Below are 19,425 nucleotides of genomic sequence, written 5' to 3'. Positions count from 1 at the left end.
TTTCTCTATCTGTCTGTCTGCCTGTCTCTCTGAATGTCACTCTCTACCTGTCTCTCTATTTGTCTGTCTGCCTCTCTCTCTGAATGTCACTGTCTACCTGTCTCTCTATCCGTCCATCTGCCTCTCTCTCTGAATGTCACTCTCTACCTGTCTGTCTCTCTCCCTGGATGTCACTCTCTACCTGTCTCTCTATCTGTCCGTCTGCCTCTCTCTCTGGACGTCACTCTCTACCTGTCTGTCTTTCTCTCTGGATGTCACTCTCTACCTGTCTGTCTCTCTCTCTGGATGTCACTCTCTATCTGTCTCTCTATCCGTCCGTCTGTCTCTCTCTCTCTCTCTGGATGTCACTCTCTACCTGTCTCCTGTCCGTCCGTCGCTCTCTGTCTGGACGTCAATCCCCACCCGTCTCCCTGTCCACCCGTCTGTCTGTCTTACCAGGGGTGTGTGTGTGTGTGGGCAGGTCCCTCAGGGAGGGGGAGGTGCAGAGGACCTGTCCGCTGGGCAGCACCTCCCCCGGGGCCTCGCCCAGCTCCTCGAACACGCAGGCCACGCCCCCCGAGAGCGAGGGCACGTTGTGCACCAGCACGGTGAGCTGTGTCAAGAGAACCACCGTCAGTAGGACCGGGACACTCAGCGTCCTCATAACCTCAATGTGTGTGTGTGTGTGTGTGCGTGGGTATGCGTGTGCGCGCTACCTGTGTGGCGGGGGAGGTGACGGACATGTTGCTCGGGGTAACGGTGATGTCCACACACTGGTCCAATCGGGTGTTGAAGTGCTGAGGCTCCTCCCACCTGCTGCACGCTTCCTGCCTGGAGCACCTGGACAGGAAGTGCACGGACACGTCACCACATCAGTCCGACAGCCTCTTACTTCCCGTTGTGCTGCCGTCGGTTACGGGGCCGGCCGGGCGGGTTTGTTGCCATGGCGTCGCTAGAGGGCAGTGGAACAACAGGAGGAAGAGGAAACGCTTCCTGTTCCGGAACCAATCACATCCGTTCTGGGGTTAAAACATTTCCGTGAAAGCAGAATGACAGAACAGACATTCAAACAAGCAGTCAAACAGACGGTCAAACAAGCAGTCAAAAAGACAGTCAAACATACAGTCAAAAAGACAGTCAAACAGAAGCTGAGCCTGAAAACAGAAAATAGAAAAGTGTAAAATAGTAGAAAACAGTCAACGTTCCTGCACTGGGCTGCGGCTACAAAATATGAATATCGACAGATCCAGGATGAATAAATATGAAAACAATAAGAGGGCATGAATGAGTAGCTTGAAGTTATAACTACCTTATTCATGACATTACAATGTTACTACTATGTTATTAATGTTGTTACTAAGTTATTCCTATGTTGAAATAGTTATTACTATTATACTACTATTGTTGTTATTATGTTATATCTGTGTCAGTAATGACATTACTATGTTATTACTTATTACTGTGTTATTACTGTGTTATTACTGTGTCATTAATGTTATTACTGCGTCCAAAGTCTCACCTTTCCTTAAACCAGTTTTGTGTAATTTATTTGAAAAGGAATTTGTATAATGATATAATTGATATTTTAATATATAATTACACCGCTGATATTAAAAGTAGTTTGTTGTTTCCTGTCTGACCGTTCCTAACAAGCTCTGACGACATATTTCCTATCTGATCCAAAATCCAAATTAAAAAAACACATAGAAAGTTTCAAGTGAAGGTGAAGATGAAGGAGGGAAGTGGTGCCTCAAAGCAGCAAAGAGAAAGGACAAAATGGAGACGAAGGAAAACAAGCTCTACCTGCAGGAGCCTCCGTTTATAGCAACATTAATGATGTCTCTGGGGAGGGTTTCAAACCCTCATCCGACACACACACACACACACACACACACACACACACAACACACACACACACACACACACACACACACACACACACACACACACACACACACACACACACACACACAGTATACACACACACACACACACACACACACACACAGTATACACACACGTATTGTACACACACACACATACAGTATACACACATACTGTACACACACACATACAGTACACACATATACACACACATATACACATGTACACACACACACCCACATATACACACACACACACACACACACACACACAGTATACACATCAACCCTCCATCAATCCATGGATCTCTGCTCTATCATCATCCATCCATCTCATCCATCCACCTCTATCATCCGTCCATCTCTAAGATCCATCCACCTCTATCATCCGTCCATCTCTAAGATCCATCCATCTCTATCATCCTTCTCTATCATCCATCTCGGGGACGGTAGGTCAGGAGGTAGAGCTGGTGGTCTAGTAATCTGAAGGTTGCTGGTTGGATCCCAGGCTCCTCCTGCTAGCATGCTGTAGTGTCCTTGAGCAAGACACTTAACCCCTCATTGCTCCTGATGGCTGCGTCCGTCGCTGTTTGAATAATTGTAAGTCGCTTTGGATAAAAGCGTCTGATCAATGACTAAATGTAAATGTAAATGTAAATCTCTATCATCCATCTCCATCATCCATCCATCTCTATCATCATCTCCATCATCCATCCATCTCGATCATCCATCTCTATCGTCCATCCATCTCCCTCATCCATCTCCATCATTAATCCATCTCTATCGTCCATCTCTATCATCCATCTCCATCATTAATCCATCTCTATCGTCCATCTCTATCATCCATCTCCATCATTAATCCATCTCTATCGTCCATCTCTATCATCCATCTCCATCATTAATCCATCTCTATCGGCCATCTCTATCATCCATCCATGATCCCGTCATCCCTCCCTCCATCATCCATCCTCTGGTCCTATTTTCATGGTTTTCACTCTGTTGCCATGGACACAAAAGAGTTTCCATTTCCCATGGTGCTTTGTGATTGTTCACATTTGGCTCAGATGTGTGAGTGAGAGAGAGAGAGGGAGGGGGAGAGAGAGAGAGTGTGAGAGAGAGTGAGAGGGAGGGGGAGAGAGAGAGTGTGAGAGGGAGGGAGGGGGATAGAGGGGGGGGTTAGTGAACTTGGCAGCAGAGCTCAGGGCTAAACAGTCCTTTGAGAAAAGCACAGCGTGGGGGGGGGGGGGGGGGGGGGGGGGGGGGGGGGGGGGTAATAAAAGGGGATTTTCAGGTTTCATGGCAACCCAGACTGCCCAGTGAATGCACAATCTGGCAACCAGAGATTTAAAAACTGTGTCTGTCCACCTGTCTGTCTGTCTGTCCACCTGTCTGTCTGTCTGTCTGTCCACCTTTCTGTCTCTCCCAGACGTATGGTTTAGTTGTTTTGGTTGCTGTGGTGTTGCCATGGCGCCTGCCGTCTCCCAAGCTCCGCCGTGGAGAGTGGGGGGCTGTCGAGGGAGAGTAAGGCGTCGTTGTCTTTGAGGAAGGCCCAGTTGCTCAGTTGCTCAGTTACTCAGTTGCTCAGTTGCTCAGTTGCTCGGCTGCTCAGCTGATTGAGAACAGCATCTTAATGATGTGTTCACACAGATCCCACCACTCGCAGCACCGTCCACTTCAGTCACCGCCGGACAAGTCACCGCCCGTCCCCGAGGAGGGGCCCGAGCAGGAGGCCGAGCAGGAGCCTGAGGAGGAGCCCGAGGAGGGGGCTGAGGAGGGGCCCGAGCAGGAGTCCGAGGAGGAGCCCGAGGAGGAGCCTGAGCAGGAGCCGTCACACTTCAGGAAAGTGGTGAGTGTGGTGTGGACCTGGGGGCCCGGCTGCTCTGAAATGAACGTGTTGTTTGTAAAACATGCGGCTCAGCCCCTGGACGTGTCATTTGGAGTGAGAGGTGGAGAGGACACCACAGGGTGGTGTCAGCTCAGGCAGCAAGAGTTTCCAGTGGGGGGGTTAGGGGGGCGTGGTGGGTGGGACTTGGGGGGGGGCGTATCTTCCTTTGTGATGGTTTCACGTCTTATGTTCTTCTGACTTCTCTACGTTGTGTTTTTTCTTTTGTTTTTTTTGTTTTCGTTGAATCTTTGTAAAAAGGTGCAAACGAAGCCACCGGGAGGAGCCCGGGGGGAGGGGGGGGTTGATGAACCTCGGAGCTGATACTGTAAAATAAACTTGATGGTTTTATTTCTGTTCTAATACAAAAAGCTCCAGGAGGCTGGAGGCGGTGGGTCCGTCATGTCGTCAGTGTACGTCCAAACACCAGGCAACACTTCTACAAACAAATCTCTCTCTACCTCTGCCTGTCTCTCTCTGTCTGTTTCTCTCTCTCCATGAGGTCAAAAATTCAACAGGAAATACAAACACACTTCCATCTGACACCTGCTCTCCTCAGGACACACACACACACACACACACACACACACACACACACACACACACACACACACACACACACACACACACACACACACACACACACACACACACACACACACACACAGCTGCTCAATCAGGAAGTTCGGAAGTAGTGTAATTATGATATCATTGCTCCCAAATGGACAGTGTGTGTGTGTGTGTGTGTGTGTGTACATGTGACCTCATTATTACATTTGCTGATATTTCGGAATAAATTGTGAATATAAGGGTGTGATAACATATAGTAATACTCTATATATATAAAAACATTATATTATATATTATATATATAAACATGATATAATATATAACATATAAACATTATATTATATATTAAATCTTGAATATATAAACATGATATATTGCATGTACTGTATAAACATTACATAATATATATACAATTATATTATGTATAAAATACAAAGTTCCTTACTTGCTGTAGAGGACACACCAGCCACAGTGAGGGTCTCCTGATCCCAGGCAGCTCCTACAGTCACTGTACTGGTGACAGCTCTCCACTGGCAGCCTGGTTACCTAGGAAACAGCACAGAGTGTTATCAGCCTGGTTACCTAGGAAACAGCACAGAGTGTTTTCAGCCTGGTTACCTAGGAAACAGCAAAGGGTGCTATCAGCCTGGTTACCTAGGAAACAGCACAGGGTGCCATCAGCCGAGGAGGAGTTTACCTGTGGAAGTGGTTAACTGAAGAAGAGTTTAACTGAAGAAGAGTTTAACTGACGAAGAGTTTAACTGACGAAGAGTTTAACTGAAGAAAAGTTTAACTGAAGAAGAGTTTAACTGAAGAACAGTTTAACTGGCGAAGAGTTTAACTGGCGAAGAGTTTAACTGTCGAAGAGTTTAACTGAAGAACAGTTTAACTGAAGAAGAGTTTAACTGTCGAAGAGTTTAACTGAAGAAGAGTTTAACTGAAGAAGAGTTTAACTGAAGAACAGTTTAACCGAAGAACAGTTTAACTGAAGAAGTTTAACTGAAGAACAGTTTAACTGAAGAACAGTTTAACTGACAAAGAGTTTAACTGATGAAGAGTTTCACTGAAGAAGAGTTTAACTGAAGAAGAGTTTAACTGAAGAAGAGTTTAACTGAAGAAGAGTTTAACTGAAGAAGTTTAACTGAAGAAGAGTTTAACTGAAGAAGAGTTTAACTGACGAAGAGTTTAACTGAAGAACAGTTTAACTGAAGAACAGTTTAACTGAAGAATAGTTTAACTGAAGAACAGTTTAACTGAAGAAAAGTTTAACTGAAGAAGAGTTTAACTGAAGAAATAGTTTAACTGAAGAACAGTTTAATTGGCGAAGAGTTTAACTGATGAAGAGTTTAACTGATGAAGAGTTTAACTGAAGAAGAGTTTAACTGTCGAAGAGTTTAACTGAAGAAGAGTTTAACTGAAGAAGAGTTTAACTGAAGAACAGTTTAACTGAAGAAGAGTTTAACTGAAGAAGTTTAACTGAAGAAGAGTTTAACTGAAGAAGTTTAACTGAAGAAGAGTTTAACTGACGAAGAGTTTAACTGACGAAGAGTTTAACTGAAGAACAGTTTAACTGAAGAACAGTTTAACTGAAGAACAGTTTAACTGAAGAACAGTTTAACTGGCGAAGAGTTTAACTGGCGAACAGTTTAACTGAAGAACAGTTTAACTGAAGAACAGTTTAACTGAAGAACAGTTTAACTGAAGAAAAGTTTAACTGAAGAAGAGTTTAACTGAAGAACAGTTTAACTGAAGAACAGTTTAATTGGCGAAGAGTTTAACTGATGAAGAGTTTAACTGATGAAGAGTTAAACCGAAGAACAGTTTAACTGTCGAAGAGTTTAACTGAAGAAGAGTTTAACTGAAGAAGAGTTTAACTGAAGAAGAGTTTAACTGAAGAACAGTTTTACTGAAGAAGTTTAACTGAAGAAGAGTTTAACTGAAGAACAGTTTAACTGAAAAAGAGTTTAACTAAAGAACAGTTTAACTGAAAAAGAGTTTAACTAAAGAACAGTTTAACTGACTAAGAGTTTAACTGAAGAAGAGTTTAACTGAAGAAGAGTTTAACTGAAGAAGCGTTTAACTGAAGAACAGTTTAAATGACGAAGGGTTTAACTGAAGAAGAGTCCGAGTGAGGACTTTTCCAAGATTTCCAAAACGGATCGGACGCATGAATATATCTGCAGTTTCCAGCGTTGGTGGCAGCGTCCGTCACCGCCGCAGTGTTGCACTGCAGTGACCAGACGGAGGAAGATCCAGAGGAAGAGAAGAAGGAAAGAAAAACAGGAAGAGGAACCTGTGTTTCTGTGTGCAGGGAACTCTGGGAAATGTAGTTACAGCTACATCGCTGTCTGCTGCACACACACACACACACACACACACACACACACACACACACACACACACACACACACACACACACACACACACACACACACACACACACACACACACACACACACCCCATTCATGAGTAAATTCCTTGTTCAATTCAGAATGTTGTTCCCCTCCTCCCTCACAGGGGGTCCAGTGTCCTCACATTAACCCCGCGTCCTCTCTCCCTCCTACCTCCTTTAATTCTTTCCTTCCCCCTGTTCACCCTGAACTCTGTGCCCCTCCATCACCCCCTTGTTCTATCGTTCTATTCCTCCATCGCTAAGGCTTTATTACTCTCTGAGGTGGAGTGATGAATGATTCTCCCATTCATCACTCCACCTTTCTACCACTCTCTCCTTCCACCACTATATCTCTGTATCGCTCCATCTCTCCACTGCTATCTATCCCTGATCACATTCTACCCCTCATTCCATTAAGCTCCATCCAGGCAGCTCCATCCAACATGGCCGCCATCCAATCAGAATGCAGGAAGGTTCAATTGATCAATAAGAAATCATCCAATTCAAACTGCAGCTGTGTGTGTGTGACTGTGTGCTCAGAGTGTGTGTGAGTGTATGTGTGTGTGTGTGTGTGTGTGTGTGTGTGCTGTTAACTGCACAGGAACTCCACTCTCAATGGAACAATAACATAATTTAGAAAGGAACACACACACACACACACACACACACACACACACACACACACACACACACACACACACACACACACACACACACACACACACACACACACACACACACTGAACTTGTCTCTTTGTGTGTTGTTTTGCAGATGCAGTGAAAACTGAACTCAAACACAGAACGACTCAGTTATTTAACGAGAGAGAGAGAGAGAGAGTGTGGGTGTGTGTGTGTGTGTGTGGTTAAACTAGGCCAACGTTGCAGCTACATTGCAGTATTTTGTTCATTTGTACTGGTACAGCTGCAGAGAAAGGTCTATAGACAGACAGAGAGACGGTCAGAGAGACAGAACGACAGGTCTACAGACAGACAGACAGGTAGACAGATTGTCAGACAGTCAGACAGACAGGTACCTGTGTGTTGCTCAGCAGGTAGATGTATCTCTGGTCGGGGCTGAACACCATGTCCCTCAGGATGGGCTGACCCTCCACCACCGACACCGTCTCATACAGCAAGGCATTCTGGGAAGAGGGTGGGACCCCGTCCACGCGGATCTGCAAGACAGGAAGTGGACACGTGAGGCTTCCTGTCGGCCAGACGCTCAGAGCTCCGCCCCCTGCTGGCGGGAGGCCAGAGCGACACCAACCACCACGCCACCACACCCACGACGCAGAACGACGGCTGGAAGAAGGAAGTCCAAATATGGAGTGCGCCATTGTGGAGGCGGGGCCACGTTCTGTGAGTGACACTTGATTGGAAGAAGCAGGTTGTCACCTGTTTGAACCTGTTGTCACCTGTTTCAACCTGAGGAGATGATCAGAGTTATAATCATGATCCATATTTCAATGCTTTCACTTTTTCTTACAGAAGCCCAAATCTGTTTGCCCAGGGCAACTGGGCAACTAGGAAACTGGGCAACTAGGAAACTGGCAAATGGAGCCATGAAGCTGATGTGAAGGTTCATAAACTGAATGTTTCCATCTTCAGTCAGAGAATAAACGGAAATAAAATGAAATAAAATGTAATAAAATGAAATAAAATGTAATAAAATGAAATAAAATGAAATGAAATAAAATGTAATAAAATGATATAAAATAAAATGTAATAAAATGTAACAAAATGTAATAAAGTGTAATAAAATGTAATAGAAATATGAATAATCATCTGAGATACAGAGACAAACCCCAATTCTCCCTCCCTCCCTTCTTCCCTCCTTCCCTCCCTCCTAAATCCAAATCCCTGAACCCCCTCTTCTTTCTCTCTCTGACCCAGAAAAACAGAGCTAGGAGTGGGAGGGAGAGGAGGAAAGAATGAGAGAGAATAAAAGAGGGAGAGAAAGAGAGAGAGAGAGAGGGAGGGGATGATGAAATGATGGAGAATCAAAACAAAATAATTTCAGTCGATTTCAGTTCAGATGAAAAAAACAAAACCTGAAATAAAGCGATGGAACATGATGCATCACTTCCTGGAGATAGGAGCAGGAGAGGAGGTCTGTCTGCCTGTCTGTCTGTCTGTCTGTCTGCCTGTCTGTCTGTCTCCACTCGACTGGGCTCATCATCAAATAACAGTTTTCACTCTATTGAATCATCATATTATTTAATCATTATTGTTTGCAATGTACAGGAATGTCCAAACAATATGAACATCATATTCATATTCAAAATTATATTCATATCATATTCATATCATATTCATATTCACACCCATTCAATACTTGTGCATCGTACACATTTAGAATATTCTCTATACAGTCCATAAGTCTTTTTTTAGACTGTATATCTTTGCTATGTTGTAATAATAATAATAATAATAATAATAAATACAGCTGCAGTAATACACAGGGTACAGTTTGGTTGTGTTGGTATGTATTACAGTTTTCAAGGTCTCCCAATCTGCGCTCTGTGATGACATGAGGGACGTTTGGAGTGAGGGACTCCACCTTCCTCCTCCTTCCTCCCTCCTGCTTCTTCCTCCCTCCTCCACCTTCCTCCTCCTCATCCCCCTCCTTCTCCTTCCACCTCTACCTTCCTCTCCTCCTTCCTCCTCCTCCTTCCTTCCACCTCCTTCCTCCTCCACCTCCCTCCTCCTCCTCATCTCCCTCCTTCTCCTTCCTCCTCCTCCTCCTCATCCCCCTCCTCCTCCTTACTCCCTCCTCCTTCTCCCTCCTCCGTCCTCCACCTGCTTCCACCTTCCTCCTCCTCCTCCTCCTCCTTCCTCCCTCCTCCTCCCTCCCCCTGCTTCCTCCTTACTCTTCCTTCCTCCTTCGTTCATTCCTATTGCACAGAGTTTTGCACGTTGGTGACTCATGACCACCGGGGTGACTTTGGTCAAATTTGGTCATTTTTTCACTCATTTCTGCTCCGTATGAGGAACGATTTGGATGAAACTTAAACCACGAGATGTTTGTGACGTTCCAGTTCAAATGACACGTGAACCGTGTTCCTACCTCCTGCTGTTCTACTGCTTCAGATAGTTTTACCCTGAAGAAGAAAATATCCCATTGTCTGTGTGTAACCACCACCACAGACACACACACACACACACACACACACACACACACACACACACACACACACACACACACACACACACACACACACACACACACACTGTAACCACTACAGAGTGATGGAGGTTACACCACCCAGCACCATGTGAATGGACGTTGGTAGCCACAACCTGCACATTTATGATGAACTGGATGATGATGTCACAAAGCGTCTTACTCCACAAACTCATCTGTCTGCACCACCCGACCGCAGGTTCTACAACCTTGACGTGTGGGTGACGCACCAACGTTCTGCTGCTTCCGGTCAAATTTCCGGTCAAAGTTTTGATTTGGATCAAACTTCAACAACAAGATGTCTGAGACGTCCCGGTTCTAACGACACCTCAACCGTGTCCGTAGCTGCAGTGGTTGTCCTGTTCCAGACACTTTGTAGCCCAAAAATTGCCAAGGAGAATGATAATAATAAACATATGATAATAATCATGATCTGTACCTTTTACACACAACACTCAAGACACGCAACAGGAGGAAATCAAACAATAAGAATAAAAATGTTCTTGTTTTGCTCACACACACAGACAGAGACACAGACAGAGAGACAGACAGAGAGACAGACAGATGATGAACTGATCACCGTCCTGAGGAGAAGAGAAGAAGGAACAAAGCGACAGAAGAAAAGAAGAAGGAAGAAAAGCCTTTAACAGCTCTGACCTCTCCACTTCCTGCCTGAGGGAATCGAACCCAACACATGTTGTGTTCACACACACACACACACACAGGTTTCCTTTGGACTGCCCCGCTCGCCCGAGGCTTTCTCCGTGATACTCTCTCTAACCCCCTTAACACACACACTCACACACACACACACACACACACACACACACACACACACACACACACACACACACACACACACACACACACACACACACACACACACACACACACTTACACACTTCCTGGCCACTGTTTTCAGCCACTGACCCTTGACCTCCAGAACAACAATCTGTCTGATCCCTGCTCTATTGTCTGGCCCTGTGTGTGTGTGTGTGTGTGTGTGTGTGTGTGTGTGTGTGGGTGTGAGTGTGTGTGTGTGTGTGTGTGTGTGTGTGTGTGTGTGTGTGTGTGGGTGTGAGTGTGTGTGTGTGTGCGCGTGCGTGTGTGTAATTGTGTGTGGGTGTGTTACTTACACTGCAGACAGTGTCATGCAGCAGTTCAGTGTGTTGCAGACATGACAGACAGACAGGTTGTAAGGCAGAGAGACAGACAGGTTGTTGGACAGACAGACAGATAGGTTGTTAGACTAAGAGACAGGTGGTGAGGCAGACAGACAAGCTGTTAGACAGACAAACAGATAGGTTGTCAGACAGACGGGCGGACCGACAGGTTGTGAGACAGACAGACAGGTTGTGAGACAGACAGGTTGTTAGACAGACAGACAGACAGACAGGATGAGAGACAGACAGACAGACAGGTTATTAGACAGACAGACAGACAGACAGGTTGTTGGACAGAGACAGACAGGTTGTTAGACAGAGACAGACAGGTTGTTAGACAGACAGACAGACAGACAGTAGTTGTGCGTTGCCCTGCAGATGGTGTGGTGATGTTCTCCTGGAGGGCAAGGAGCGCTGGAGGTTTTACGCTGGAGCATCCTCGTTGCTGAGGGAGTGACAGAGAAAGTGTCCCCCTTCCTTCCGTGAGGACACGCCCCCCTCGCTGACACGCCCCTCGCCCATCGTCGCTGCTGTCGGAGCTGCCACTCCACCAGCCACGCCACCACGCCCAAATCCTCCGTCCACTCCCTCGCCGTGGTTACGTCCACATACTGTACATCCTGTCTGTGCGCGCAGGTGAAGGAGCCCCGCCTGTCGCTCTGCGACGAGGGGGACGGACGAGGTTTTCGATGCCGTGAGAATATCGCACATCGGGGAAAATGGGGCGATATTCAATATAATGGGATATGAGGCCAAGCCTGCGGCGTTGTGCACCAACCACCAGAGGGACAGACACGTCCTGAGGCGGTGGAGTAAGACGGGTTCGGCACCGTCAGTTTGCTGTTGTGGTCACGGCATGGTGTGGACGCCACACATTGTACCTGCGCGCCCCTTCGCACAAACGCGTCCACCTCGAATTACCCGAAGTGCAGGGCCCGGCGTTCCCAAGAAGTGGGAGGGGCCGCCCCCGCGGAGAATCACCGCACGCCGCCGTCGCAGGCGCCGCTATGACGTCATCTGTGGTGCAATGACGTCACTAAGTGACACGACGGCTGCAGCGTGTGTCAACCAGGCTTCACACAGCATCAGCGGAATAATAATTTCTAATGATGGAATGAGTGTCATGGTGAGAGTGTGTTAGTATCACACACACACACACACACACACACACACACACACACACACACACACACACACACACACACACACACACACACACACACACACACACACACACACACACACACACACACACACACACACACAGCCTTGCCACCAGCTGCCTGAAATTCCACTGTAATGCAATACCTCCGCTGTGTGTGTTTATGTGTGTATCTGTATGTGTGTGTGTGTCGTGTGTGTTGTATGTGTGCGTATGTGTTTATGTGTGTATCTGTGTGTGTGTGTGTGTGTGTGTGTATGTGTTTATGTGTGTATCTGTGTGTGTGTGTGTGTTTATGTGACAGATATTGACTTGTGGCTGCACAGGTCAGCATTATAAACATAGAAATCTAATTGGTTTAATTTATGGTCTCCCTGTCTGTCTGTCTGTCTGTCTGTCCGCCTTTCTGTCTCTCTATCTTACTGTCTGTCTGCCTGTATGTCTGTCTCTTGGTGGTAAGTTTAATATTTCCCACCTGCCACACACACACACACACACACACACACACACACACACACACACACACACACACACACACAGTAGTGGTTGTAACTTAACTCTCTCTCCGTGTTGCTCAGCTTACCAACCAGCTGCTCTTTTAGACCTCTGGGGGACACACCAGTCCAACACTAACCAGTCTAACACTAACAAGTCCAACACTAACCAGTCCAATACTAACCAGTCCAATACTAACTAGTCCAGTCTACCAGTTTAATCAACCACCTACCACTGAGGGCTGTCCACCCAGTGCAGCCATCTCCATTTTAACCAGTTTAACCGTTTTAACCAGTTTAACCCGTTTAACCAGTTATGTCTTGTAAATATAATAAATAAATATAAAAAATATTCTGATGGACGAGAACGATATATCACTAATGTTGCCGTGGTAACTAAGTTATGTATTCATGCAATAACGTTTGAACATAATCACAATCAGCAGCTTGAGTTCTTGTTATTATTGTTTTACATGAATCACATCATTTCATTCATTTGATTTGATCAATTCACCAGTTTTAATATATTAACGTCATAACAATAATATTTCATATTTAAAACAAACGCTGTGTGAACCTCCAGTGATCAGCCACAACATTAAACCAGTGAGGGTTAATTATAATTATATATATACTGTTTTATATTATTATTATTATATATATGCTGTTAAGATTCAAGATTCAAGATTTTTTGTCACATACATATACATACTTCCATACATATATGCAGTGAAATGTAATGTAAATGTAATGTAATTATATATCATTATTATATATATACTATTATGTATTATATATATAATTATATATATATATATATATATATATATATATATATATATATATATATATATATATACTGTTATATATCATTATTATATATATACTATTATGTATTATTATATATATACTGTTATATATAATTATATATATATATATATACTGTTATATATCATTATTATATATATACTATTATGTATTATTATATATATACTGTTATATATAATTATATATATATATATACTGTTATATATTATTATTTATACTGTTATATAGCATTATTATATATATACTATTATATATTATTATTATGATTATATATATACTGTTATATTTCATTATTATATATACTATTATATATTATTGTTATTATATATATACTGTTATATATCATTATTATATATATACACTGTTATATATTATTATTATTATATATATACTGTTATATATCATTAATATGTATATACTGTTACATATTATTATATATATACTATTATATATTTTATTATATATATACTGTTATATATCATTAATATATATATATATACTGTTATATATTATTATATATATACTATTATATATTTTATTGTATATATACTGTTATATATCATTAATATATATATACTGTTATATATTATTATTATTACTATTATACACGTTGTTATATACCGTTATATACCGTTATATATCATTATTATATATATACTGTTATATATTATTACAATATATACTGTTATTATTTCTATATATATACTGTTATTATATTAATATTATTATTACTTTTATTATTCATTCATTCATTCATTTATTTATTTATTTTTACCACCCTGTGCTGTCAGCGTGCAGGACGTACAACACAGAGTATTTGTTCCATTGCATCCAGGACAGAGTTAGTTGCAGGTGGAGTTCAACTTCTCCACCTGCAATGAAACTCTTTATTCATTCTTTAATCATCAACCACTGCTGCAATAACTCTTTCCTGTGTGCGACCTGTGGGAGGAGCAGAGCACACCACCAGCACCACCACCAACCCCCTCTTTGGAGAACCATCTTACCATGTTTTGATCTTTAAACAACTGATCATCATTACTAATCCAAGAGAGAGAAGCACCACGGTGAGACAAATAAACATGGAAACAAACAACAACGTGTACATGGAAAAACATAAACAGAGAAACAAACAACGTGTACAAGGAAAAACATAAACAGAGAACCAAACAACGTGTACAAGGAAAAACATAAACAGAGAAACAAACAACATGGACATGGAAAAGAATAAACATAGAAACAAACAACAACATGTACATGGAAAAACATGAACAGAGAAACAAACAACATCGACATGGAAAAACATAAACATAGAAACACACAACAACGTGTACATGGAAAAACATGAACAGAGAAACAAACAACATGGACATAGAAAAACAAACATAGAAACAAACAACAACGTGTACATGGAAAAACATAAACAGAGAAACAAACAACGTGTACAAGGAAAAACATAAACATAGAAACAAACAACAACATGTACATGGAAAAACATGAACAGAGAAACAAACAACATGGACATGGAAAAACATAAACATAGAAACACACAACAACGTGTACATGGAAAAACATGAACAGAGAAACAAACAACATGGACATGGAAAAACAAACATAGAAACAAACAACAACGTGTACATGGAAAAACGTAAACATTGGACGACAACATGTATTGAAAAACAGAGTTAATCAGGTCCAGGAAAAGGAACTACAACTGGTCACGTGGCCTCTTCCTGTCATAGTTATGGCAGCAAATGAGGGAGGAAAGTAGAGGGATGCAACCAGGAGGGTGTTGGGCTGCGTTCAAAGCAGGCATGGTGGTGGTGGTGTGTGTGTGTGTGTGTGTGTGTGTGTGTGTGTGTGTGTGTGTGTGTGTGTGTGTGTGTGTGTGTGTGTGTGTGTGTGTGTGTGTGTGTGTGTGTGTGTGTGTGTGTGTACATGACTTATCCCCATTGGTTCTGGTGTAGGAGGTTGGTATTATGTTGCGTCGCCTCCAAGCAGCGGAAAGGGCCCCGAAGCCCCCCCCGAACCCAGCGCCTGCATTAAAGCCCCGAGTACCCTGCCCTGCGGCCACACAAGACCCCGGGCCCCCAGAGAAGCCAGAGGGCCGCGGAGCAACCCCCACGCCCGGCCCCGAGGAGCATGACCCAGTCCCAGGGGGCACGAGGAGACCCGGCACCCCAGGGGCGCACACCTACAACCAACCCCCGGGTGCGGGCACCAGACGCAGCCGCCGGCACAGAACCCAGGATACCGGCCCCACGGCGACAGACCGACACCACGCCCGAGCCAGCAGGACTCCCATGCCCACCCACGCCCCGCGCAAGGGGGAGGCCCACCCCACCACAGCCGACCAGAAGCCCCACCCGGCAGTTATATATATTATTATAAATACACTGTTATATATGATTATTATATAAATACTGTTATATAATATTATATGTATACTGTTATATAATATTATTATAAATATACTGTTATATATGATTATTATATAAATACTGTTATATATACTGTTATATATGATTATTATATATACTGTTATATATTATTACTATATATAAACTGTTATATAGTATTATATATATACTGTTATATATTAATATTATATAGGATCGGAGCCACACAAGGAGCACATTGTGATGCTGGACGACTGGGTCAGAGCGTCTCCAACACCACAGGTGTTGTGGGCTGTTCCTGCTGTGCAGTGGTTACTACCTACAAAAGTACTCCAAGGAAGGACGACCGGTGAACCAGCGACAGGGTCATGGGGCCCAAGGCTCATTGATGCACGTCGGGAGTGAAGTTGAGCCCGTCTGGTTCGATCCCCCAGAAGAACTACTGCAGCACAAAGTGTTGAAACAGTGAATGGTGCTATGATAGAAAGGTGTAGAACACACGGTGCATGGCAGCTTGCTGCGTATGGGAGCTCACAGTGTCCATGCTGACCCCTGTCCACCCCTGAAAGCTCCTACAATGGACACGTGAGCGTCACCACTGGACCATGGAGCAATGGAAGAAGGTGGAGGTCTGATGAATCAGGTTTTCTTCTGCATCATGTGGATGGGCGGTGTTAGGGTCCGATCCCATGGAGCATCTGTGGGATGTGCTGGAACAACAAGCCTGATCCATGGGGGCCCCACCTCCACCTTCCAGGACTTAAAGGATCCGCTGCCAACGTCTTGGTGCCAGACACCACAGAACACCTTCAGAATCTGGTGGAGTCACTGCCTCCACAGGTCACAGCTGCTTTGGGGACACGAGGGGAACTACACAGTATTAGTGTTATTAGAGGTGGTTCTAAGGTTGCGCTGATCCATGTGTATCCTTTAAGATCTGAAAACAATAGAGTGTGTGTGTGTGTGTGTGTGTGTGTGTGTATGTATGTGTGTGTGTGTGTGCTAGATAGAGCCGTCCTCCCTCAGACACTAAACAGTAAACCTTGTTCAGTCAACCATTAAACCCTGAAGGAGAGAAAGAGAGAGAGAGGAGAGGGGGATGGAAGTGAAGCTAATGAGCTTAAATTCCATCCCCCTTAGCACTCTATCTCACACAAACACACACACACACACACACACACACACACACACACACACACACACACACACACACACACACACAGACAATGGTGGGACCACCAACTGACACCCCTCCAAACCCTCCCGACGGCACAAAGAGACAACCAGCCTTCTATCTCCATCCATCCTGCACACACACACACACACACACACACACACACACACACACACACACACACACACACACACACACACACACACACACACACACACACACACACACTCTGTGCATACTCGTCCTCCGCCTGTAAACACCCCAGTGCATGTGGACGTGATGGGCGGAGACAGGTTGAAAGGATGGTGGAACGAAGGATGGGGGGATGGAAGGATGGGGGGATGGAAGGATGGGGGGATGGAAGGATAGAGGGATGGAAGGATGGAGGGATGGAAGGATGGAGGGATGGAAGGATGGAGGGATGGAGGGGTGGAGCTTCTTGAAGACTTGACTTTGCAGATGACAAACTGACGCAGGACTTACTGAAAGAATTATCACTTTTAATAACTGATATAATAATAAGTGATATGATAACTGATGTAATAACTGATTATAATAATAACTGGTTATAATAATAATTGATTATAATAATAACTGTTCATAATAATAACTGATATAATAACTGACTAATAAAGGTGGTTCCCAGGGTTCATGTGAAGCTATTATCCTGTGTTGACTTTAAATACAGTATAATATTAAATATAATATTCTTCAAAATAAAACATTCAAACTAAAACACTGTTGGCAGTGAAGTAAATCAGTAAATATGTGAGAAGTAATAAGTAATAAAATACTCAACTACTACAAATTTGAATATATTCATGTACAATAAGTTTGTACTTAAAGGCTGTAAAACAGATGGAAGCACCACCCACCCTCACCCAGCCCCACCAGGGCACCGAGCCCCACGCGAGTCCCAGGCTTCAAGGCCTCGACTGGAGGAAACTCCAACACAATAATTCAAGCAGCTGGGTGGAGGGAGGGATGGAGAGGGAGAGCGATACAGTATATAGATGGACGGACAGACAGACAGACAGACAGACAGACAGACAGACAGACTTCCACATTCCTTGTTGTCTCCGTGGCAACAGAATAACTAATCCATCTCCAAGAGGTATACATGGAGGTGGAATCTACAGAGCAACACACACACACACACACACACACACACACACACACACACACACACACACACACACACACACACACACACACACACACACACACACACACACACACACACACACACACACACACACACACACACGGCTGATCAATAAGGGAATTGATGAAGATATTCCTTCTTCCAGACGAAATGTGGTTAAAGCAATTAGGATTATAGATTATGGATTATGTGTGTTTCAGTGTGTGTGTGTGTGCATGTTAATGAATATCTTTAGAAGACAATTCAAATTTTACATGGTGTGATGAAACAAAGAAATATCACACACACACACACACACACACACACACACACACACACACACACACACACACACACACACACACACACACACACACACACACACACACACACACACACACACACACACACACTTCTCTCACTCCGTCGCTCCGATCAGTCCAAAATATGGCGATTCCTCCCTTTCTTTTATCCTCCTCCTCTGTTTTCCTGCTGTGACCTACTTTCAGGTGGATTAGAGCTCTGCAGATTCCTCCTCCTCCTCTCTCCTCCTCCTGCTCCTCCTCCTCTCCCCCGCTCATCCCCTCGCCCCCCCCAACCTCTCCTCCTGCTTCTTCTCTCCCTCCTCCTCCTCCTCCTCCTCCCTCCTCCTCCTCCTCCTCCTCCCTCCTCCCTCTTTGATCTCTTTTACTTGCTCTCTTGTCTTATCCTCCACTTTCCTGTCCTGTTTTTATTCTTCTTTCCTGCTTCTCTCTCCCCTCTACTACACCTGTGTACTACACCTGTATAGTACATCTGTGTACTACACCTGTGTACTATACCTGTGTACTACACCTGTGCAGTACACTTGTATTCTACACCTGTGTACTACACTTGTATTCTACACCTGTGTACTACACTTGTATTCTACACCTGTGTACTACACTTGTATACTACTCCTGTGTACTACACCTGTGTACTACACCTATGTACTACACCTGTGGAGTACACTTGTATTCAACACCTGTGTACTGCACCTGTGTACTACACCTGTGTACTACACCTGTGGAGTACACTTGTATTCTACAATTGTGTACTACACCTGTGGAGTACACTTGTATTCTACACCTGTGTACTGCACCTGTGTACTACACCTGTATACTACACCTCCCATGGGAGGCCCTTCTGTAG

General features: G+C 44.0%; 1 protein-coding gene across 1 annotated transcript in view; it reads right to left on the bottom strand.

Moving 5' to 3' along the window:
- Positions 1-19,425, bottom strand: part of plxna3 (plexin A3) — a gene marked incomplete at its 3' end in the record, with an annotated part of 66,524 nt that overhangs the window by 32,759 nt on the left and 14,340 nt on the right. The window contains exons 6-9 of the mRNA XM_080014782.1: positions 7,742-7,882; positions 4,760-4,860; positions 696-819; positions 436-592 (exon numbers count right to left, since the gene is read on the bottom strand). Of these exons, the coding sequence (XP_079870908.1) occupies positions 436-592; positions 696-819; positions 4,760-4,860; positions 7,742-7,882 (523 nt within the window). The remainder of the gene's footprint in view (positions 1-435; positions 593-695; positions 820-4,759; positions 4,861-7,741; positions 7,883-19,425) is intronic.

This window comes from Zeus faber, assembly GCF_960531495.2.
Source record: "Zeus faber genome assembly, chromosome: 15".
Classification (NCBI taxonomy): domain Eukaryota; kingdom Metazoa; phylum Chordata; class Actinopteri; order Zeiformes; family Zeidae; genus Zeus; species Zeus faber.
This window is presented reverse-complemented; position numbering and strand designations above follow the sequence as displayed.